Source organism: Eleginops maclovinus, chromosome 6 (genome assembly GCF_036324505.1).
Source record: "Eleginops maclovinus isolate JMC-PN-2008 ecotype Puerto Natales chromosome 6, JC_Emac_rtc_rv5, whole genome shotgun sequence".
Taxonomy (NCBI): Eukaryota; Metazoa; Chordata; class Actinopteri; order Perciformes; family Eleginopidae; genus Eleginops; species Eleginops maclovinus.
Window position 1 is genome coordinate 12,541,407 of NC_086354.1, and position 24,887 is coordinate 12,566,293.

Here is a 24,887-nt window from a genome sequence, read left to right on the forward strand (position 1 = left end):
AGAGGAAACTCGATTAAATCCCTTTATTTCGGGCTTTATCTTTCTGAGCTTTGCTGCACACTTCATATTGCGATCTGCACAGTGAGCAATAGTTTTATCCTGTTTGGTTCAAAGGCAATTTTGTCATCTCTGTTGGTGTATGTGAGCAGCATATTTTAAGAGAGAGGAAAGGCCCACCAGGTGACTGGGACCTAAGAGATAGTTTGTCAGAATGGAGCAACATTGAAGTTGCTGTCAAAATAGCCATTATATTTTCTTATGGTGTTTTAGAATTGAATTTTAATATGATATAAAAATGCAAACAGAAATATATTTATGGTTCTTCTCTTTATATCGTTCTTTATCTATGCCCATTAAATGAATAGATTACAATCAATTCATTTAATGGGCATAGATAACCAGGATTTTATTAATAAAACATAATTTATGTAATTCCTAACTTTGCAATTGGCCTAAAAGTCAACTTTCGGCGCATCCAAAACTATTGGTATCCTCAATCAAAATATCTCACTGTGTGTAATTAAAATGACAAAATGTGAAACCGCCCACAGATTCTGAGAATAAAGGACAAGATTTGAAAACTACACTTTGACGTCCAAAACAAAAAACCACTTGGGCCACAAAATGCTGTGTCACATGATAATTTGTGCCATTATGTTGTTGCTCAGCTAAACTTAGGGTTCACCTCTTATCAGTTTCACAGCTAAGTTAACTGGGCCAGCAGGTCACTGCACTTTGGGTACAATGACAGCACCGACAGGAGACAATATTGACAGCTAAAGAGATAACCTATCGATTTTTTTTCCAGTTAAAGTTAGCTCAGCTAAGAAACAAGTCCATTTCATACTGAATTTGTTTTATTGTAAAAAATAAAGTCAAACATAAAACATGGAAAACAACTATGACATGCAACTTAAACTTAACTTAACTGCTCAATAAGTACAGCACTATTTTGTTAATCATTTATTAATTTAAAAGCTGTTGGTAAGAACAAACTAAAGAAATGGAAGATTTCACTTTGAACTTTCATTCATTGTGCTGGACTTGTTGGATTATTTTCTTGACTAAACGATTGAACATTTCATTACAAAGTGAGGTTAGTTGCCTCCGTTGTGACATCATGTATGGATCAATATTTTGACACAAAATAAAAACAACAAAAGGAGATTTTTCCTTTATCAAATTCTCCACTTTAATAACTCTTATATCCCACTTCAGTCACTCTTAAGTTATTGAACCTTTTAGAAATTCAGTGAATCTTCCTCTCATATTCTCAGTTTTTAAAAACTGAAAACGGTGATAGTTTTCACTGACTGAATGTTAGATCACAAAAAAATAAAAAATTGAAGCTGTGGAGTTGTAGTGTGGTTATCTGCATAAAAGGATGCACAGTGGTGACTGCTACTCTTCAGCAGTGTGTTGCCAAACGGTCTGGTCCAGGCCAATAGTCTCAGTTTGGGTAAGATACCAACTGGATGTCTGCATGAGTCACCTGAAAGCTGTCCTCATCAGCAGCCTTCTTATCAGGGTTCAATAGTCCGCGAGAGGAGTGCTGCTGCTGCTGCTGCTGTACTAGGTATTTGAACGGTTGACTCTGAGAGTAACTTTTTTAGATATCCTCTGGGTTTCAGGTTGAAAAATTGTGTGTTTAATGCAGTTTGCGTGCCAAAGAGAGTCCCCAGAAAATATTAGCCTTGTCACAGCGTGAAGTATTTCTCGACAGTCCATGGCTGGTGTGTGGTCTAGTTTTTCTTCTTCCCCATGTTGGTCTGTCCCTCAGGAACAGGTTTCATGAAATAAACGGGGTTGGTGTGGCAGCGCACGGCCAGCAAAACCGGCACAGCAGCCAGCAGCACATTGAGGGTGATAACAGGCCACCATTTGTCTGCTGGGACTCGGTACGTGAAGGGAGTGCGGGAGTGCTGAGATGCTCCGATATGGCACCACTGGGTCTGAGGGTACAGCAGGGGGAAGTCAGCTTTTATGATGTATTTGCAAGGAATATAAATAGCAGCAAAAACAAAACTGCAGTTACCTGAGCCATGGCCCCAGCAAAGAAGATAGTCCAGTCCAACATCCAGCTGCATCCAGGTGTTCTCAGACCATATGTGAAGAAAGCCATCAGGGGCATCGCATAGAACAAATACACCAGCATCTGCACAAAATATCAATAATCATTATAAACAAGAATACACAGTATATTTAGATTCTAAACAAATTATTCAAGACTAACCATAACCCTGGGGAAGACAACTGGGTCTTTGAGGTAGGGCTCGTACTGGTAGATGTAGTTGAAACAGGTGTCGAGAGGACAGTCCAGCACTACCTGCAGCAGAGCAGGAGGAGCGGGTTATAGCATCCATACTGTACCATCATGGCTCGGTGAGCTCCTTCAGAAGCAGTAATTCCGGACAGATACAACGGCCCACATGTGGTTTTACTTACAAAGCCTCTGAAAACAGAGAAGGCCATCGCTCCGAGTAACAGAAGAGACAGAAGCAGGTCAACGGGTCGAAAGAGCAGACCTTTCTTCTGCACTGCTGAAATCTAGTCAACACAAGAAATTAGTTAACATTGCTGTACATCCACTTACATATATTGCTATAAAACAGTCATTATAAAGCAAAATCATTCTAGGCAGATCTGCAGAGCCTGCATATTGTTTTTGTTTTTGTCTGTGATTATTTTTTTCTTTTGCATTCACAAAACAAAACTGCATAGGTTAGTTGATCCTCTATGCCAGAGGTTTCCAACCTTGGGGTCAAGACCCAGACAATCTCTTTTGACAGGGTAATGAAATAATAAAATCAAGTTATTGAAATTACAAAAAAGCTATTGTTTAATCTTTGCTTTTTTCTTACTGTCAATATAAATGTTGCACATTTTCATATCATCTGTACACTGACAGAAGCTCAAATGAAACAATCAATTCTTGGACACCACTACTCAGCAGATACACAGATTTCTGTAAATCTGCTGGGACTTACCTTGTCTGCAGTGACAATCGGCATCTCTCTGGATCGGCTAAAGAGAACAGAGGCTGCCCAGAAAGGGGCCAGAAAGAAAGGGACATTCCTCCAAAAACCTGGTCGAATGTTAGACCCGTATTTACCTGCACAAAAAAAGAACATCACTATTTTTACACAACACAAACAAGACGGAGGATGTGATAAATCAAATGTGGCATCTCTCACCAATCACAACTCCTGGGATGTGAACAATTTGATTGGCAATTGAGGAGCCCGCCCAAAGCAGCCCCAGGCTACGATAGGACTTCCTGCATGGATAAATAATCAACAGGTCTTCTTAGAGGACTCACGGAACACATGGCAGACAGTTTTTTAATATCCTGACAGCTTACCCTCTGAACATGCGGTGGATGATTGTGAGAAAGAGGATAAAGTGCACAAGGCCGTCCCAGTATGACATCATCACAGCGTAGGCGGTGCTTAGATGGGGTTCCCCCTAAAGAGACAGCATCAAATAAGGAATTTCAGCTTTTGACATCATACAAAAAAATACTAACCATAATAAAGAAGTAGAAAAAGAAAGGGAAATGGTTAGTTCTCACCTTCTTTAGGTAGAAGCCCATGAAGCCAGAGATGAAGCCATCCTGCTCTAAAGCATTAGTTAGACCCACCATGGAGCAGAAGGAAAACTCTGCAAATACTGAGCCGACACACAGAGCCACAATGAACAAAACATCACCTTCTTTTTACCTATATATTGAAGTGTTTGTGTTTGTGTGTGTGTGTGTGTGTGTGTGTGTGTGTGTGTGTGTGTGTGTGTGTGTGTGTGTGTGTGTGTGTGTGTGGTTGTAGTCTTACCATAGAATAAGGGGTCCACTTTTGTCTTGTTTGACACAGTGAGGCGGAGGAGAAGAAGTACAAATCCCAGGAAGACCATTCCCATTCCCAGGATTGGAAGAGGCCTGAGGAATAACGGTTAGACATTATAAATCAATTTGCCAATTGTGTTTAGCGTGTTTAATTTTTAGTCAAAAATCTAAAAAATAATCAGTGGATAAGTTCGAATTAAAAAAGTAAATGTTCATTACATTTATACTTTCATCAGAAACAAGGGGTTAGAGTGAATGTAAATAGACAAACCAAGAAACGTCTTTATTAACCTGTTATTTCCTTAACTATCTTTTTAGAAAAAGATCCAAATTAAAATATCACAACACTCTTTCGTTAGACTCAAATGGGCCCAAACTCTCATAATCCTCCTTTTCAAGGACCCCTGCTCTCATTTAAGCATACAATTCTAAGACTTGTTATTACATTAAAGGTCTTCTCTGATGGAATTCTTAGTTTGATCTAGAAATAACACTGGTCAAGTTATGTACACCAGCCAATATGTGGTCATTACTTTTAAAGGTGCAGCTCTGTGTCACTGGTCTTAGAACAAGTTACACTGATGAAAGTGTGTGTGATGCAGTTCTAAAGCCTTGAAACGATGTAGTCAATGTATTACCTTCATTTACTTTAAGAAGAGTAAAACCTTTTCTTCAAAATGTAATACATTTAATCCTGAAGGCTTAAGTGAATCTTGTTTTCTGTGTGGGCTTTAAGAATCTCCACAGTGACTTTAAACGAGGTTACCTCAGGATAAACACGCCCTCACTAAAACCCCCTATTCCCTCAAGCTGTGGACTCTTCATAAGCCTATTAATATCAGCAACTCCTTACTTACTGTGCTCTGCCTCCATACAGCAGGCCCTAACGATAGTGGAAATATCAAAGAGTGTGTACACTTACTCCTGAAGTGCAGGGATGTTGTTCATAGTGTACAAAACTCCAGGAGCCAAGAGAGAGACGATCAACACGCTGACTTCCACCGGCGGCCTCATTGTTGAATCTTGTTTTTTTTTTTACCTGTTTTAGAAAGAAATATCCACACAAAAGTATTTTCTTCTAAACACTCTGGGTTGTGAAGCGTGGCATGTTATAAGCTACTGTCTTCTCCACTGACACCGAGGGAATTTGAGATAATTAAAAGGAGTGTCTGCCCGTTGCCTTTTGATCTGTGATGAAACTGCTGCTCCAACTTGCTATCTAGTAGGTCTCAAAGTTCAGACCAGGAGTAATGTCTGCTGCGGTAAACTGTAAGGGAGAGCGGTCCAAAGTGCGGATTATGGACTTCTGGTTCGGGCTTAATGTGTAAAATACGCATTTGTCTTTGTGGAAACAAGCACAAGGAATTTCTGCCACCGAACACAGTAATTCTCAGCTAATGTCATACACATGCTACTAGCAAACAACTCTTCACTCAGCGTGTTTTAGCACAGACTGCCACCTGGTGGAGAAACTTATCTCAACTTTCTATCTTTGGTGACTTTTTCAAGACACTGAATTTCACCTTTGTGCTATTCCAATGTCATCCTTCACTTTGTGCTAGATGGGATTACTTTGAAAAATGAATAAAAAACTGGGTTAATGCTGCAAGTCTTGGAGTGTTGTCAGGGCTCCTATGGCCCCTGGGGTTCGATTAAGGCCATCTGTCCTGTTTGGTGTAAGATTAAGAACTCCTCCATGCCATGTCTACAGTCTTGATTAGTTTCTGGATTATATCTGGAGAGGACATAAAGTTCAGAACAAAGATTATGTTTTTTTCTCAGTCACTGGGCAGTTTCTAAATATACTGTCTCTTCCCACTCTACTTTTCTTCAGTTTGTAAAGATTACACATGTGAATTAGGCCTCAAGATCCCAGGGACAAACATTTGTAAACCTAAATCTGATACAGCTATCTTCTGTAACAAAGCAGCTGAAGAGGATTACGTTGCTGCTGCCACATAGTGACCAGTGGAAAGCGAGACCAGAGAGGGGTGGGGAGTCCAGCTAAGAGCGGACATGAGAGGCGATTAAATCAGACAACCCTTCGCATGCACAGCAGACACACAGTTAGTTTGAGGTGACAGATTCTTTTAGAGTCCACCCAGTTTGCAGCTATGATTCATCCTTTAACCTTAGGCATTATGGTCGTGAACACTTTTCTATCTGTCATGTTCTGGGTCTTCGTCCTGAGTGACTCCTTCATGAAGTGGCAGTTGGAGCCAGAAGACAAACCCAAGAAGATCGTCACCCCGGCCTGAGGGTCGAAATGGACTGACTGAAACTGTTTTGTTTTCTGTGTAGAGAAGAGCGCAGCTTGTAGTGCTTTCTGTGGAGTCTGCTTATGATCATTGTGTTTCTGGAAACTAACCTTTTATTGAACTGAAGGGGTCCTGCAACCAAATGAGAAAGGAGTCCATCTTCCAGGTAATGCCTAGATTTATCTCAAAATTCAGCACAGGAAAAAACATTAAATTGCACCTCTTTATTGTGTTTGATTTGTCCTTAAGTCGTATTTGTGGCTTACAGTGTGAATAATCTGTTGAAACGGCAGCACTCTCCAGTTTCAACAGGCTTTTCGAGTGATGCTAAATGACCTACGTCCTCTGCTTTGCTGTCTGCTGACTCGGTTAATAGTGTGGCTTGCATCAAGCAAATCCTGTCATGGATTACTAAAGAACATCCTAATACTGACACAGATATCCTGACTTTCCTTAAATCCTCCTCCTGAGACACACAAAGACCTCACATTACTTGTTCACCTCCATCCTTCTGTTTTGTTTCTTAGTCACCTGCTTCCTCCTCTACTGGAAACTGGATTTTCATGGAAGTTTAACTTTCTTATAAATCGTGTTCTATATCTTCTCCATAACATGACAAACGACTTCTACTTCGGTCTGCACCCAGTCTCTTGGTTCATCCTCTTCATGAATATTGCCATCACAATAATAGAATGGAAATTTCTCATGTCTAGGTTTTGTAACGTTCCCGAGCCACCAAAAAACAAAGAATAAAGAAGCAATCTACATCCTGATGCTCCACCGAGAAGAACTGAGAGGTTTACCTGCCCACTTTATCCTTGATGGTGGGTTCTACTGTGATACGACAGCAACTTGTTTGAGCTTGTTTCTCTGTGACAAACGCTTTCTGACATGTGTTTTGTGTTTATTTCTAGAGACCCCTGTATACAATACACTCCGATTGGAAATCCTTTCATTTGCAATTCAAAGAAAATAACGTTGGAGCTTTTTCAACTCTTGATTACAAGGTAAGGACTCATACAACTTCCCTGTAACTTCTTCAAAGCGTTTAATTTCATCATCATCTGCGGTTTTCTTCTCTTATAGTTTCTCAAAATGTAAGTGCAATGGAGATATGTTCTTCTCTTAACATATTTTCATCTTTCATAAGTTGCATTTGATGGTGTAGTTTTACTACCCGTGGGGATATTTATTGGAAGCACTTTGATATACCACCATCTGCTGTGTTATCAAGCAAGAAATGAGCCATGAAAATATATCAGTGAATTATGTGACAGGACATTTATAGAATGTAAGAAGTGGACCTGCTGTGTCTGAGATGGATTGAAAGCTCGAGATATCCATAAAGTGATGCAAGTTAAAAGCCCAGAGAAAGAGGGTTTACTTATAGAATATGTATCATGTATATAAATCTATATGCAGCATGGTCATGGAGGACCGTAAGCCTCTTTGTCGTATTACTGTCCACCTCTCCTCACTCATATCTCTAATCCCTACAGATGGAAAGCTGATATTGCTCTGTGACAGACTCAATCCTATTAGCTCTGTCTGTCCTATATTCACTTCTCGTCCGTCTCACACTCCTTGCTCCCCTGTTGGTGTGACCGAGGGGCCTCTCAAAAATACTCAAAGGAGGGATACTGGGATTTAAGTCTAGATGAAAGAATAGCACAGTTGGCACACTTTTGTAACACTCACATCACTAAAAAGAGACCATCTTCTGTTTTTGGACCATATTGACATTTTCATCCTCATCCATCCTGCAATTCTAATCAACTTCAGAAAATAAAATGTTGAAATCTTCTTCTCACTCTCCCTCCTCGTCGTCAATGCACCTTTATCCCCCTTAAGCTTTTACAGTGCCGTGAAGGAATTTGCATCTGCAACAAGACAATAAATCACCCAAAGAAACATCCCAAAAGCTTCACCACGTTCCTTGAACAAGCCATTTTTTAAAAGACAGTTTCCAGCTTTTAACTCTACCAAAGCAACTTAAACCATGACCCAACAACCAGTTGTGGTCCTGAACGCCACAGGAGGATCCCTGCTCCTGAACCTCACACAGTGGGTGTTTGAACACCGGAAGATCCTGCAGGTGTCTAGCAGGAAGGAGGAGGAGGCCTATTTCGTTGACTACATACCGCCGGCGAGAGATGCTATAACACTGCCGCGTAATGTAGTCTATATCGTAGCCGCGGTGGTGTTGGTCATAGTGGCCACTTACGCAATAGTGGGACATCTCATTAATGACCTGATGCATGACCTTGCAGGTAACAGCCTGGCTGGTGTTGTCCTCTTACTTTCACTGTTTTCACTGGTCTGGTGTCTGTCTGTCCTTTTTTCCTCCCATAGCTGTTGGGCAAAGGCTGCATCAGTGTTTCATAATTCCCTGATAATGTGAAGAAAATGTGGTTTGATAACTTTCCTTAACATTTACCCTGATGTTTGTATGCCAAAATCAACCTTCCCCACTGTTTACTTGTTATAGCATTAATGTGATAGACCAAAGTGAATACCTGCTTCTAAAATAATACCTTCTTAAGCGAAACTTTAAAAAGTGGAGATGCAAAGATATCCAGACTTTTAGTCCTAACTTAAGCATGATGCAACTCAAAACACCTTTAACTTGACCGCCTCTGCCTGATAAATCCCCACTTCTCTTAAACTACATGCACTTGTTTTTTTTAAGTAGTCCTTTTTTACTTGAGAGAGTTCCCTCCAGAACAATTATAACTTTTTTCACTAGATCAATGATGAGTAAACCACACTTTATATGTAAAATTGATGCAGTTTCCCGTTAAAGATACACTAGGTGTCAAAGACATCCTCATGTTCCTTTGTCTCATTTCTCCTCTCTTTCTCTACAGACTGGTTCCTTGGTCCCAAAATAGTGGAGGATAATTCAGAGGAGGAGAGAGCGGAGACAGAAAAAGAGCAACGATTGAGCACTTGCAGTAAGCTGATGGGGAAAGATAGGCTGGAGATGGATATGGAAAAAGAGGGCCTGCTGCCGGGTTTCTATGGGGAAGATGAAGACTTCCGCCGTCCATCTGTCTTTCCTCCAGACCCCGGAGAAAAAAGAATATCTGCTCATAGTGTGACCTTCACCTGCCCCGTGACCTCCTATGCCACTTCCCTTTGAGTTCAGATCACTTTTTGTTGTTTTCGCATATTGATCTAATTTCAGTGCATTGATCAGAGTTGTCTCTTGCTGTAGTGATGCTAAATGCTAAGGTAATTTTGTTTGTTTTTTTAAACACGTGGCTTAATAGCACTTCAAGTTTGTTATCTTGCTCAGAACAAATGCTTACTTCTATAACTTTCTTGTTCCATAATGTCTCATAGATTTTGTACAATATAAACTTTGAATACAATATATTTCAATAACTAAAGTGTAAATCCAAAGACTATATATCTATATATGTATTTATATAGAATATATATGTAAAAACGCAATAACAATATAAAGAAAATTCAGTAAAATAGTGTATAAATTACAATTTCTGTTTATTTCCTCACCATCCAGTCAAAATCATACCCTGAAATTTCCCATGATGTCAAACCTGTTGCTGTAAAGTAATGCAGAAGAAAAAAGTGTATCAGTTTTTTCTGTTCTGGTGTTGGACTAAGCTTCTCTTTAGTAAACAACTGAATCACACAAGAGTGTCTTGTCTGTGTCCTTTAATCCATCTTACCTTCCTGTAATACCTGGGTACGTCAGGGGCTGTGACCTTATTTATCAATGACAAGGGTCACTGTCCATTCGTGATATTAAATACTGTTGGATAAAGATGTAAGAGGAAGAAAATAGATGAGTATGAACATAAGTAGATAGATAGATAGATAGATAGATAGATAGATAGATAGATAGATAGATAGATAGATAGATAGATAGATAGATAGATAGATAGATAGATAGATAGATAGATAGATAGATAGATAGATAGATAGATAGATAGATAGATAGATAGATAGATAGATAGATAGATAGATAGATAGATATGCATGCTGTTCTCTTCATCAGGTACATTTATCTCACCTCACTAACAGACTGTGCTTGGGGCGGCGTTCCTCTGACCTTCATTGCCTCAAGCTGCTGCAGCTAATCTAGTTCCCATCTGCGTAGCTCCACAGGCAGACAGAACATTTGCACAGAGAAATAAAATGAAAAACTTGTCAGGATGAGAGGTGTAGTTGTACTTTTTTATGATTTTAAATCCGATTGGTGTTCACAAGAATGTAAGGACACCTGGTGATTTGGAAGATTGTTACCTGCTTCCTTGATGTAAGTGGATGTTTTTTGATCTGAATGCTACACTTCTGAAAGGTTAATGCATTGTGTGTTACATATTGTGAAGCACTGAGGTATTTCCTCCTAATCTCTTTGTGAGTTGCAAAGATGTGCCGGCTCCTTTCCTTACAGTGATGACTCTGGCATATTAAGTGGATTCCCAGGCTGACTTTGAAGACTCTCAGCGATGGAGTTGACGGAGGACAGCTCAAACTTTCCTTACAGAGAAGACGATGGGACGGTGTTGTTTGAGAGCTACATTCCCCCCTCTCGGGATGCTGTCAACCTGCCTCCATATGTCCTCTACCTGATCATGGCCGGCTTTGTGTTACTGGGTGTTCTTTATGCCATCATCGGCCATCTCATCAAAGACCTCATCCATGACTTTGCAGGTTGGTTCCGTAGGTCCTTCTGAAATCAGAAGTAAGGGGAGACTGGGGTTTAGTGGCACACTTTTCACCCTCTGCCTTATTTCTCTATCATAGTTTCTGTTAAATATGTTCACAAGCAGCAGATGAACAGCTAAGCTAACAGTTATAGATACATTTGTTTGAATGTACACAAATGTTTTCTTTATTTAGGTGATTCATTATTATTATTATTATTATAGACATTTATATTCTTATAGTCATCATATGCATTTGTGCTGACATGTCCCATTCTATGGTCCAATCACAGGGTTGGATAGCCAATGTAAACATGCTATAGTGAAAGCAAGAATAGAAACAATTTGAACATTTAATTCAAAGAAGATTGAGAAAATATTAACTTTTATTAGAATGTGTTGTTTTTTTACATTTTTAAACAGATTTATTGTAAGTTTAGTCACTTTGTTGCATTTGATGAGCTACTAAGAAACTGAAATGGTATCCTCACTAAAAAAGTGTGTGACTTTCAAACGTTTTATCATAGCAGATGAGTGAAGGTCCTGAACTCAAACATTTTATGCCCATTTTTCAGATGATGTGGTGTGCCAACCCAACCCTGTCTCCCCTACTGTGCTCTGTTATTGAATGTCATCACTAACAGCATTTCTCTTCCTTCCACTCTCTTCCCTTCCTCCTGTTCTCCAGACTGGATGTTTGGGGAGCAACCTGAGGAAGTTGTGGTGAATTATTGTGAGGCCAAGGATAAGTTCATGTTAGACTTGTACCCAGAATACTGTCCCGAGCTTGAGGCGATGGCCCAGGCTGAAGATATGATGATGGACAAAGACCTCACAAAAGCCCCCGTCCCCTGGTTCAATTCTACAGAACCTCTTGGGATCAAGTCGGTATCTCGTGTAGTCTTTGAGAGAAGGACCTAAGAAAAACAAGATCCTTCTGTATCTGGAGTGATTATACTAAGAATGGTTGAAATGAAGTATTAATGTGTATAGCTGGAGATGTTGAGTGCTAAACGCTTGAGCGCACAGCAGGTTTATGAGGACATCTAGTGTTTGTTGAGGTCATTGCAGCTCATTTTGCTGATTACAAGAAGAATGCAAGCTTGCCGGCTAAACCATTAAAATTCAAAACAAATAAAACTAAGATATGCCTTAGTCATCACTGCTAAACACTCTGTTACATATTCTGTAAATGACAGTCTGTGATCTGTAAATAATGAGCAACATGTTTGTCTCCACTGTAGTGCTTTTATGAGATATTAATCCAAAAGGAAATGTATTAAGAGTAGATGCAGTAGCACAGGGGCCTTTTTAAAAAAAATGTATAAACAGAGGTGAAAAACATTTTTGAATGTATAATTTCTATGTATCTCCATTCAAGCTCTATGCACAGATCCAAGGGCTGGATTCACAACTTAAAGAACAACCATTTTAACCAATGTTCTTATGCAGATCTTAACAAATTGCTAAACCCTAACCGTAACGATTGCTTTGCCAAAATAAAAACACACATTCTCTCAGTCACACATGTATTACACATATCTTAATGCACCTAAATATATCAGTGTGGGCTCCATTAAAGATCATGCAGCAGCCTTCAGCAGTTGTTGCTGACGAGGTTGTTTGGCCTTTGCAGCACTAAAACACATTAGGTGAGTTTTAACACCCCCAATCCAGGAGAGGGCGCCATAGTTAACAACAAAAAAGAAATCGCTATAAACTCCACGTCACCACACATGATGGTATCAAGGAGCTGGGAAATTTTTAAGGGTGATGTGAGTGTATGTTATTGGAATAGGAACAAGCCAGACTTCTGGTAAAGAAGTAGCCTAGCTACTTTAAACTAAATTTAGTCTGATATATTTGGTCCTTTATCTGCTTGAAGTAATACGTCTCCATTCTTCAGGCTCATGCTGCTACAGGCTCAGATAACAACTCACTCTCATCATTCAAATCTGTTTAATTTGGAGAGGAAACTACACACAGGGTGTGTTGCCTCTAACAAGATTAACAAAGCGCTTTCCCTCTACATACCATTTTACTGTTACTGACTGCTAAAGCAAACAATGATATAATCTTATTAACTTTGTCCCCCTTTAATCCCCCTTCTCTTTCAGAGCAAGACCCTAGAGTCTATGTAAATAGCTTTCAATCGAAAGCCTCTACAAATTGATATAAGGAACGTTTGAGGGGGGCTCCCAAAACCTAACTGTGTCTAAATCAGTGTTTTAAACTTAGGAAATGTGCTGGATAAAGAATAATAAAAATAGAATACGGATAATTTGGGAAATCTGGGCAGTTGTGAGCCTTATTGATGCTCTCTGCCCAGAATACCACATGTTTCAACTGTAAAGAATTGTTCCCAAGTATGCATAAAGCAACAGTTAGTGCAGAAACAATTTTCCAAGCATTTTGCAATAATTCTGTTAAAATTAGAAACTAGAGGAGAGATCATTTCATGGGATTAAAACAGACTGCAACCTCAAATGGCCTTACTGTTTGCCAGCTTAGAAAATATATATATATGTATCTGATACCTCAGTAGCCTATATGTGATGTATAAGTAGCAGGATTACATGAAAACTGTGATATAATCTGTCTCAGAGTGAACTGGAATATATGGTAACCTTATGCTGAGAAAATCAACATTTTCCGTTAAACCAGGACATGATCGATCATTTTTTTAACTCAGAAAGCAGTTTTACTATTCAGGCAGCTCATTGTTCCTCTCAGCTCATGTGCTGGTGTTCAGTTTGAACAGCAGGGGCTCTGCTCTGTGGGACCAGGCTCTGTCACATCCAGCGTTTATTCTCAGGGCGCGCATCCACACACACACCCCCTCCAAACCTGAGCGCGGTGCTTCGAGCGCGTACACTACAACATGTTCCTGACTGTGTGGTTGTTTCTCTCAAAACGCATAATGGACTGGTGATTTAAAGCAGCGGTTTACCGGCATGGATGCACGGTGACTGAAGGAAACAGCCTATATGGATTGGAGCTCATCACCACCGGAGCAAATCTGGGGACAGTCTGAGAGGTGAGGCGGTCTCTGGATGCTTGTGTGCGGGGGAACACCGCAGAGAAACAGTACATCCCTGACTGGGGATCTTAAAAAACACGAACCGGGTTTATAAACTGGTGTTGGGTGAAGGAAAAACGTCATATCGGTTTCAATGCGGTTATTGTCTATCATATGGGGTTTTCAGCTTTCTGTCGTAAAGCAGTCGTTCATCCTCGGGTGTGATAAAGGCCGTGTCTGTATCACATACAGTAGCCATATGCATCCTTTATGGGTCGGTTGTTGAAGGTATTGAAGCCATTGGCGATACAATTGTTGACATTTATTTGCCATATTGCACCGGATGTCTTGTTTTTCATCCCAATTCATTCATAATATATTTTCTGATAACATATATGAAAAATGCAGCGATTCAGGAGGCTAATTTTGGCCTACTTTGCACAAATGAACTTACATTGCGATAGAGTAGCAAACATTTAAAGGGCCCAACGCTACATTTGGGAGTCATGGCTAGGGAGACACTCAATGTAGCAAGCCAAGAAGTAAAAACTAAGGTTAAATTCCTTCAAATACTCGAGAGAGCACGGCTGAATAAAAAAATGACTGCATGACTTCAGTAATAAAAACCGTTTTGACTCATCACAACCCACGTTAAGCATCAATATGCAGTATAGGAGTTACTTATCATTAATTCAGAGAGATGGCAGTTCCAATTCTCCATGCAGAGTGTGGTAGTGTATGTAGGTTATTGCATCACCAAATCCCTCCCATACAGAGGGACTCTCACTCCTAGTGAAAATGGAGCATCACATTGATATTTGCACAACAGAAGTGAACACGTAGTGATATTGATACCCTGCCCAGCACAATGATGCAGCATGTAAACTATTCATCCACCTGGTGAAGGTTTAACCCTTCGGCATATACCAACTGTCTTTACATTTTCTGATGGAGCAGCTGTCTGAGGAATTTTCACAGAGAGATTGGAAAGGGGACAGCTACTGAACAGAATACAGCCCTGGGTTTATGCCGCTACTGTTGTGCTGTAGTCAGTGCACACTCATAGACGGATTATGAGACAATGGCCACCTGGGCAAAGACATGCGAAAGCCCCCACAACCTCAAAGAGCAAGACAGATTTTATACTTGTTTAGCCTTTTTGTTGTTGAGTTGCGTGTCTTTTAAGTCATTTCATGTTTATTGAGTTATGTTGTGCCTATTTGTAGTCTCCTCCTGGTTGGTATGTCTGTTTGCAGAACATTTGTAGGTGTAGGCCTATTTATTAGTCTTATAATGTGCACACAGTGTTTTATTTAACTGTTAAGATAACAATTATTGCACTAATTGCATCTGTCATGCACATCCAGGTTTGAGTTTCGGTTGGTAGATAGCAGGTAGGTACTTCTTCTAAAGCTGAGTGGCTGAGTTGAACTTTGACCCTCAGTTGCTCCCCCTGCTGGGACTCCCCGATGACCCCCAATTCCCCAAAGATGTGCAAATGAGATTATGCTGTTAGAGAAAGGATTTGAGCGGCTTTTTCAATTTCCAGAAGAGCTCTTTGCTTTTTCAGAATTACAAAGCTTATTTTGTATGCTATTCACATGCCTATAAATGTTGTGGTGGGTATGCTGATAGGGGTTTCTCATTTCACAGGTATTTTTTTCTCTCTCTGATGTATTATGTAAGTGTTCGCAATATGTTTTTGTTTCTCTGGACAGTGCTGTGGAAGAGCAGACTTCATCCAAAATCCCAGGTCACATGACAGGTATGCAGCATTCAAGGATTATGTTAAATTATATATGATTAGTTACTTCACAGATTTTTGGTGTGTTACAAATATTTGTTTTCCTCTGCTTAGATCTGTGTAGTAATGAAACAGACAACTCCCCTCCTCTTCAGCTTCACACGCTCAAGGAGTTTGAACAGGTGAGAGCTTTTATTCTGAATTTTCATTGAGCTTGATAAAAGTGGCACTTCTTTGTCCTCCACCATGATGAACACTACTCTAGTGAGTAATAACATACAGTGCCATCTAGTGGCTTCACATCTTCCTACAAGAGGTAATGAGCTGATTTGGTCTGCTGTTAAGCCGAAATTCTGCTATGGAAGAAGATCACTGAATATTGAGGACATCTAATACGTATATCCTTTCATATTCTCACTGGAACATATGTTATTAAACAACTGTACAGAAAGGGAGAACTCCTGCAGCTGATGGTGTCAGATGGAAAACACCCTGAGCTCTCCTGGTAGTGAAAGTCTGCCTCTGGCTACAGCATGGCCCACTTTAGGATCTCTCATCAGACTCAGCTGCACTATTTTAGGGCATTGTATCAGTCACATTGATCAAAAATACTATATTCAACATCCCACTTGATGTTTGGCAGCAGGGCGTTGTAATGAGCATGGAGAACAGTCTTCATAACTATTAAAACCCAACGTTTTTTTCAGGGTTACCGTTTTTGTAGCTGTTTTGTGTTTGAATGCAAATATATTTTTCAATATATTTACTTTTTCTCCCTTTCATCATCCTTTTAACAACATGTGCATTTAAAAAAACTGTTAAGTTAAGCATTGCATAAAAACGTTTAAGATGTGTGGTACGCTAAGCTTACCGCCTTCAGTATCTAGCTTCATATTAAGGGTGAACCCTTGAGTGTTCTCATCAAACTTTTAGCAAGGTTAATAAGTGTATTTTCCTTGATGTATCAAAGTATCAAGACCAATTTATCCCTCAATCCCTTTACCTGTTGTAAATTCTCGCCTTAAGAGCAAAGTTAGCACACATCATAGATCTTTGAACTAAAGTACTTTTAATTAATAGTGTCTTGCGGTAAGAAGAAGTAACCAACTTTGTTGAGTTTCCATTGTTTATTTGTAATCTTGTGTAGTGTACCCAATACAACGTTATCTTATCCTCTGAAATACCCAGACTGTGTTAAATCAGTTCCAAGTCAAACACACTTTTTAAAAATACACTGCCCCAAACTGTCAATTGTTCGGATGGATACCAGATCAGAATATAACGCTTAACAAGCACTATAATTGTCCCTGAAAACTCACCACCAGTGATCGTCCTCTAATGTTATTCTGGAGTGGCCTGAGCCCTGTTAAAACGGGAGGTGTCACCAACTAGTCACGAAAGGACTCAAAGCTGGAGTCAGTTGCGTGGCCCCCAATTCACAAATGTGTCACTGAAATAAACACATACTAACCGCACATATTTACACACCTTCACTCCTATGTATTTGTCTTTGATGGAGCGATGTAAAGTGAGTGTGTATGAGTTGTGTCATGTGTGGAGTTTAAAAACACACACTATGTACATGATGTCATCCCTAAGGTTGTGAGGAGACTCCGCTGGCACCTGACCTATCTTTGCCAAGAATTATTTAGCAACAGCACGTAATGTGGCACTTTAATGGACACACTTACTATATGTTGACTACTATGTTTTATTATCCGTCATTTATCTAGTTTAAGTTGTTTAGAAGAGTCAGATAAGTAATAAATCATTTTTTTATAGTTTCAGAAAAAAAGCTACCCCATAGTATATAGGATTTTGTATAGTACTATCCACTGCAACATTACAATTATAATAGAAAAAATGATAATTCAATCCAGTAATGTTCTAAAATGGGCCACTGTTCAGAAAGATCACATTTAACACCTTAGCCTACTTTAAGTAGACCACATTTGATAATATGATATTACTTTAACTTGAATGCAGGTACTAACCAGGTAAAGAATCTGAGTACTCTGTCCAGCACTAAATGCATGTGTTAGTAACAAGTCTCAGTATGCTCTTTATTGATGCTCTTTGCACTATTTGTGATGAAACTTTTACATGGGATAAAACAGACTAGTGGAGTGTGTCTTCCTTTTTAATAACTCATCTCTCTGTGGGTCATCAGGCAGGGATTCACCACTCAGTGAGATTCAGGACACCTCCCTATTAATAGCCCTGTGGCTCCCAGCTCTCCTATTTCATCCAACTTCTCTCCCCTCACCTCATCTGTCTTGCTCCCATTACCTTACCATGCTGCTTAACCTTTGTCTGGGGAGTTCCTGAATTAGAAGGCAAATTACTGTAGATATTTTTCACATAGATTTCAGATGACACAATCATATCCCCTTCAATAGTATTCATCCTTAGGGAGTCTTAAGTTCTTTCATTTAGTGCATTATTTGGGCATTGACCAGTAAGTGAACAGGCTGTCAGTTTTGTCATGAGGCTGCTGTCACTCATTCAGTTGTTATTAAAGCTACCATGTTAGCAAACATCTAGTGTCACATCCAGCAGGCACAACAGTAGCACTCAATTGGACTCGTGTTTCGTGCCACCAAACGACTGTAAGTCTATCCGTTTAGCTATGTTTTGGTCTCCTGCCAGAACGTCTGAACAATAAATCTGGGCATTGCATTTATCTAACAACATGTTACTCTTTCAAGAGGCTAGCTGTAGCGAGTGGCTACTTTTACCTGTGTTTCCTTTGGTGCTGGGCAGGTAGCGTAGTTACTCTTGGTTTATCCATTTATGTTTTGTGTTTCTTCCTCTGAAATAATGCTTCTAGAAACTAAAACTGTTGAGACTGGTGAGACACAATCATACAATAAATATCCTCAAAGTTGTTCCAATAAAATTAGCTACACGTAGCGAGTGAGAGAGAGAGAGAGAGAGAGAGAGAGAGAGAGAGAGAGAGAGAGAGAGAGAGAGAGAGAGAGAGAGAGAGAGAGAGAGAGAGAGAGAGAGAGTCGTAGATCTGCTTGGACGGCTGATGAACTTCGTGTTTTGTTTATCGACCCCACCCATTTACATTAGTCTTCGTCATTTGAGTCAGGTTTAACCTTGATATAGAATATATTTAATTTATGGTAATATAATATTCAAGGCATGTTTTTTCTATGGTTTGATGCATGGACTATTTTGCCTTTTAAATAAAGTTGAATTAATATAAAACGAAGTAGACAATTACTAAAGACAGAAAAAGACCCACATCCAGCCCCCGCCTTTTTCATCAGGTCCCTGTTTGTTCCTTCTGGTGCTCCTGTTTTGCACAGTTGTGAGATTTCTCTTTATATCACAACTGCCTGTGAACCCCCTTGCCTTTTAACTCACCCTTACACCCTCCCTCTGCCCCTCCTCTCCCCTTCCACCCTCTCCCCTGGCAGTATGGGATTCCAGGGATGTCTCCTCTTGTAAAATAAGACTCAGCCCCGTCCCCCAGCAGAGCAGAGCCCACCATGGAGCTGTCATGGCTGCATCTCTGACCGGCCGGCTGCAGAGCCGCCCTCTGCACTGCAAACACCCCTTTAGACTCTAGTGTGTGTTAATGTGTTAGTTTTAGTGTGTGTTTGTAGATGGTATCCCATTGGCCTGTTAGAGGCTAGGATGCCACTTTGTAAATATTTTTTTTAATTGGACATTATGCTCTTTTGGAGAAGGAGGTAGCATGTCTAACGGTTACCGGACTCTAACACATGGACATGGCTTGACAGTCAATGTCCTTTAATATGGATTTCGTGTTCCCCCGTCATACGGAGAGGTCGAAGACGACATTCATTTTTTACCTATAATGGACATGTCACACCGTGTCGGTGCTCTGTGACGGTCATGTCTAACGGTTACCGTACTTTATCACAGCACCTGAATGACCTGAAGAAGGAGAACTTCAGCCTCAAGCTCCGAATCTACTTCCTGGAGGAGAGGATTCAGCAGAAGTACGAGGAGAGCAGTGAGGATGTCTATCGTACGGTGAGTAGAGCATCTCTCAGAGAATGTGTGAGGAAATGAGGGGAAACTTGTTTGACTGGTGATGAATGAGAATATGAATATATGTAAGGAGTTGCTGTTCAGAGGCCAAGGGTTGTTTCACAAAATGATCAAAAAGATTGCTTTTGACCTGTAGAGAGATTTGCCAGTGAGTAGCTAATCAAGAGAGGTAATTGCTGTCTTTGTGTCATGGTTTGTCATTCATCATGGCATTATACAGGTATGTTATCATGAAAGGTTGCTTCACTGAGACACTTCCACTGTTTGTTGACCCAGCTGTCGCACTGATGTGGTTCAAGTTATGTGACCTGCCATCTGTTTGTTTTACCAAGTGGCTGTTTTTAGATATGGCTTCCCTGTGAAAGACTACACATAAGTTAGCTCTTTTCTCAGGAATATTTGATGAGGTTTGTGCCAAAAATGGTCCAGAAGGACCTTTATCTTGCTGTGAGTTCAGATCATCATTATTATGTTATTGTTATGCCCTTAGTAAGACGGTGTACATTTAGTTTTGCCCGCACTGCAACCCCAAGACCCAGTGGAAAATGTAGTGAATTTAAGAGCCTTGACGATTAGTTGATTGACACAAAAATAATGAAAAACTTCTTTATTGATAATGAATTAATCCTAAAAATAATTTCTCATGCAACGTTTGAGAAAAAAACAGTTTAAACCCCTCAAATATGCAGATTTCCTAATGTAAAGGTATTGAAAAGTTGTATCAAACTGATACACTGGCTCATTACTGCTGCTGATACTGAACTTATTATATAGATCCGGTATCAGCCATCCTCAGGTACATTCATTCAGTCCTTTTGGGTCATTGAAATAAGTTGTACAGATTTGGACCAAAGACATCAGTATTGGAGGATAGATGGCAAATATCTTGCCACACAACTCAGTCAACATTTGGGGGACAATTAAAAACTTATTTATTTTTTAGTCCGGCGAAATACATTTGCAGATTCAAATGTTTTTTTGTTAACCCACATATTTCCTGAAATGAATATAATTTAATTACTGTCAATCTGTATTCATTGCTGCAATAGCTTCTGCAAAAAAAAATAACTTTTTGAAATTGTTTGATATAAATGTTTGGTTTCCTCATTTCAGGAAGACAGTTGATATCTGTAAAACCACATAAATAACTTTACATTTTTAAATATTCCTCTCGGTGCTTGCTGAGGGAACATTGTTTAACTTAATCGTTGGTTCTAAGGTCACACATGTGAACAAGTATTGTAAAAACTCACTCTAACTATGCTCTATGCTCTTTGCTCTATGTTGTTGCTGCTCCCTTTATTGCTGAGTAAGCCTATTGATAGATAAAGCTATTGATGGAAAGTGACCACTTTAAGTCTTCTAACAGTATCTTGTTTTAGATGTGAGGAGTTTTTGCTTTATTCTGTTGTTTACCTTTATCAGCACATATTTGGGTTTTGGACTTTCCAAATAAAACAGGAGATACGATGCTGCTCATGGAATTTTGTTGCAAGCATATTTCACAATTTTCAGAATTGCCCCAAAAAAGTGTTGAAAAAATTGGTATTTTTGCAGTCCTAGAAATTGCCTAATTTGTCATTGTGTGTGTCATGCATGTGTTTATATTTGTAGTCTTCTGAACCTTGTTTATTTCTAACTGTGTCTGTGTCTCTCTGTGTGTGCGTGTAAAGTTTGCACTAACATTAAGGTGACCCGGTTCAGCTGTTGTCTGTTTACGGGAGGGGGCCAACATTTAAAACTCCCCACTCTCTCTCTGCCTTCATTTCAATCCCTGCTGATCATCAATATCGCCTTGATCCAGCCGAACAAGACCTGAGAGTCCAGTAACTTATCTTCACAATTTGTGCATACCAGCAGTGATTGGGTAAACTGATCCCATGTCATCAGACTGGTTTTTAATCCCAGAGCTTCAATCTCTCACTCTGTGTGGCTGAAGGTTAATTGGTCTCATCACAGTTTTATTGGGGACTAAATCTTTGTTCCGTGCTTGTTATCTGACCTGAGCTGTTAGTTGAGTGTCAGTGTTCCCGTCCTCCCTCCAAAGTATTTCAGTGTAACACAGTACACACTAGGTGTGTTGGTCCTGGGCACATAGTGATCTCGCTCTGAGCTCCAGAGACTCTATTTATAGAGCAGGCCTCAGTGCACTGATTTATTTATCACATGAATTTGTTAACATATGAACATATGAGTGACCATATGACACAAATGACATGATTCAAGCCAAGCATCATAATTCATATATGTTTATGTTTCTCCTTGCCATATAGTTGTTAGAGTAAAAGCATTTCATTTAAGTCAAGTCAGTTCATTAATACTCTTTAAAATGTTAAGCAACTTACAGCCCAACAACATTATTATAATTCACAATAAAAACACATACTTTAGAATATCTTTAATGTTATTTAGGCGCCCGATTGTAAAAAGAAAACCTCAAAATAGAAGAAGAGTTACATTTAGTTTAAAAGTAAAGTCAGTAAAATAATTTATTTTAAAGTAAGAAAGATAGGAAATGGGCTTTAATTAAATATATCTGAAAAGATAGATATATAACATATTTTAAGATTATTTATTAACTGGCGCTGGTTCTCGGTATGGGTTAGTGAACTGAATGTCTTTGTATTCTTTCAGTATTTTATAACGTTTTATAGACAAAAAAAAAAAATAATATCAAACTGAGCATATTGTACTGAACATTTAGTATTTCAAAGTAAAGTTACCAAAGTGATTCAACAAGAGCATTTAAATGGTTTATGAATCAAAAATGAGCAGCATCATTAACATATAAATCAAAATAAGTCACAATATCTGTTCGTATAGATCATTCACAATGTTGCAGATGTGTTGGGTTTGTGACGCTCATGTCAGTTTAGCCTTTCTTTTGCACAGTTTGGTTATTAGGGGATCTGTTGCTGAGGCCGGTGGGCCAGTAGGGCCAGAATAGCAGGTGCACGGTGAAGGCCGTCTATATTTAGCGCTGTTTTCAAGAAGGGAAGATGTCTCTCTTACTGTAAGCCAAGATGTTGATGCACACGCAGGAATACATGTTCCTCCTACTTTCAGGAGTATTTAAGTGATCATTTACCGTCATTAGCTTTGAAGAATACTTGTGTTGCATAAGTTCCAGTTGCTGCTGCATTACTTTACTCAGCTCGGTACAGTTGAATGCACTAAAGACTTGGTCTGAAGCTTTAAGCTGTGTGTCTATGTCCTTAAAGAAACTAATTATAAATTAAATTAAAACAAAATGCATATATATATTAAACTGTGTATACATTTATTATATCTATGTGCCATTGCCATGCACTGCACACCCAATTTCAGATTAATACAGAAAGGGAGTCTTTAATAAAATATGCATCTTTTCTGTGAACTAACCACAACTTAATGTCTGTTAATTCATTCATTTCTGCCACCCTTTTTCCACTTTGAACAAAAACACTACGCTCGTAGGACATAAAACATTGTAGTTCTTTCTTCAATACAAAGTAACTTGATAGCATAGAATTCATCGTACAAGGAGTGAAAATGTGTAAATATGTAATATCAGACTTGTCGTGACCAGTTTATGTGCAAGTGTTATGTTCTTTGGTCACACCAGACTGTGTGTGCAGTTTGTTCATGTTGAGCACTCAGGGTGCCTCACAAGAACATGTTTATGAGGACCGCAGGTTTCAGGCTGCGTGCGATGTGTGTGAGTGATGGGAACACAAAGCTCTCTGGCAGGGACAGTGTAAGGTCAACATTTTTGGACATGCTTAAAGACATAATACAATTTTCAAGAAGAGATTAGAAGAGACGAGGACAGGCCAACATAGAGAGAAACAGGGACAGGGAAGCAGCTACATAAAGATTAAGCGAGAGAGAAAGTTCTCAATCTGATCATGAGTCAAGCTAAACCAGCTGTCTGATGAGTCAATATGAGATAACTTGTACTACTGACGTACACGATAAAAATGGAAAGATTGAGCCCCACCAATCCTGCTCTTCAAATCGTGTTGGAACCCTGATTGGCTGAGAAATGTCCCCTGTGGATCCTGGCAGGTAAACAAACTGTGGAGTTTAGCCTTTGGCCCCTGAGGTGAATATTTGAGGTGCACTGGATTCTGCAGCTCTAAAAATACACTGGCACTAACAGCCCGGTCAGATGTTCAGTGCTGATGATACACAGCTCTCACCAGCCCTGATTCACACTGCAGAGAGAGCAGAGTGTCATGAAGAGATGTAACTGCCAAGGCAAAAAAAGGTGGAATGCTGGCACCAATACTTAAGAACCAGATCAGTTCAGTGTTTTCTATATAGTATCTGTAATAGCCTCAGGTATACAGAACAGACACAATATATCAATTGATCACATTTATTTATAATATACACAAGAGATGAGATATATTTATTACCTAATTTACATAAATGCATGATCCTAACATGGATTCAAAGTCCTTTAGTCGTTGCAATATGTGACAAGCTTTGCTACAGCCATGATACAAATGTTTTATTAATATGTTCTTATACCATCACATTGTTCACCAAACCAGTTTTCAAATCATTTATCTGTACTTTTCCTGACAAGTCAAAAATGATACTGGCAAAACATGTTTATATTGTTAAATACTATTTTTAATAGGTCATACCTTCACAGGTGTTTTCACTTCTGACTGATTACAACCCACACAGTCCTGAGAGGGGGCTGAATCAGCCAATAAAGTGGAAACACCTGGTGCTGTGGGAACATTTGGGGATAGTTATGCAAATGGTCATTTATCTGTTGCAAGATTGTATAATATTGATGTTAAAGCCGATGATGTGTGTTTATGATTAGTTATAATGAGTAATTAACTGCTGACTGACCTCACTGCTCTCCTCTGCTGCAGAACATCGAGCTGAAGGTGGAAGTAGAGAGCTTGAAGCAGGAGCTTCAGGAGAAACAGCAGCTTCTGGACAAAGCACTGTAAGTACACAAATGTTAATCATTTTTGTTTATTAACCATTACTTTATTAAAACCTTGAAGTGTGAATATTGGTGTTTCATCATATAGATATTTTACACTAAAGAGAATGCTTTACTTAACTGTAGCTACAGTGTAAATGTTCCTTCTTGCACTTTTAATATAAATTATTGGCAGACTAGATGCAGCTATCTTCTGTCCTTGTATCGAGTCAGTCTCCACACAAAAATCATGTTACTATGTAGTTTTAATTTTTCATGAACTAATTTTGTATCAATTTATTTAAATATTTTATTTGGTCAAATATTATTTAATAAAAACGGTTGCTTCAATGGCATGTTTGAATTTTAGGCTTTGATAACAAAGAGGATATA

The 24,887-nt window shown here is 39.3% G+C and overlaps 3 protein-coding genes and 1 long non-coding RNA gene across 5 annotated transcripts in view; 3 read left to right on the plus strand and 1 right to left on the minus strand.

Annotated features, from left to right (window-relative positions):
- Nucleotides 1-855: 855 nt before the first annotated feature.
- On the minus strand, nt 856-5,263 carry tm6sf2a (transmembrane 6 superfamily member 2a). The gene is made up of 10 exons (XM_063885206.1): nt 4,761-5,263; nt 3,828-3,931; nt 3,572-3,669; nt 3,362-3,465; nt 3,195-3,277; nt 2,988-3,112; nt 2,446-2,547; nt 2,234-2,326; nt 2,036-2,155; nt 856-1,952 (listed from the first exon to the last, which is right to left on the minus strand). The coding sequence occupies exons 1-10, from the start codon at nt 4,850-4,852 to the stop codon at nt 1,743-1,745; spliced, it is 1,131 nt and encodes a 376-aa protein (XP_063741276.1). The 5' UTR covers nt 4,853-5,263; the 3' UTR covers nt 856-1,742.
- A 565-nt stretch (nt 5,264-5,828) lies between these two features.
- On the plus strand, nt 5,829-9,759 carry LOC134865544 (uncharacterized). The gene is made up of 4 exons (XR_010165971.1): nt 5,829-6,262; nt 6,810-6,920; nt 7,011-7,103; nt 8,964-9,759. It is a non-coding gene; the product is annotated as an uncharacterized LOC134865544 (long non-coding RNA).
- Nucleotides 9,760-9,886: 127 nt separating this feature from the next.
- On the plus strand, nt 9,887-12,584 carry LOC134865543 (uncharacterized). Of its 2 annotated transcripts, none has more exons than XM_063885126.1 (3): nt 9,887-10,381; nt 10,541-10,779; nt 11,461-12,584. In XM_063885126.1, the coding sequence occupies exons 2-3, from the start codon at nt 10,575-10,577 to the stop codon at nt 11,691-11,693; spliced, it is 438 nt and encodes a 145-aa protein (XP_063741196.1). In that variant the 5' UTR covers nt 9,887-10,381; nt 10,541-10,574; the 3' UTR covers nt 11,694-12,584. The 2 variants fall into 2 exon arrangements, with proteins under 2 accessions (XP_063741196.1, XP_063741195.1); XM_063885125.1 differs by having other exon boundaries at nt 9,893-10,381; nt 10,520-10,779; nt 11,461-12,555.
- Nucleotides 12,585-13,611: 1,027 nt separating this feature from the next.
- LOC134865537 (myomegalin-like) overlaps nt 13,612-24,887 on the plus strand; it is a 41,510-nt gene continuing 30,234 nt past the window's right edge. The window contains exons 1-5 of the mRNA XM_063885117.1: nt 13,612-13,809; nt 15,510-15,556; nt 15,650-15,717; nt 19,436-19,546; nt 24,439-24,515. Of these exons, the coding sequence (XP_063741187.1) occupies nt 13,760-13,809; nt 15,510-15,556; nt 15,650-15,717; nt 19,436-19,546; nt 24,439-24,515 (353 nt within the window). The 5' untranslated portion in view covers nt 13,612-13,759. The remainder of the gene's footprint in view (nt 13,810-15,509; nt 15,557-15,649; nt 15,718-19,435; nt 19,547-24,438; nt 24,516-24,887) is intronic.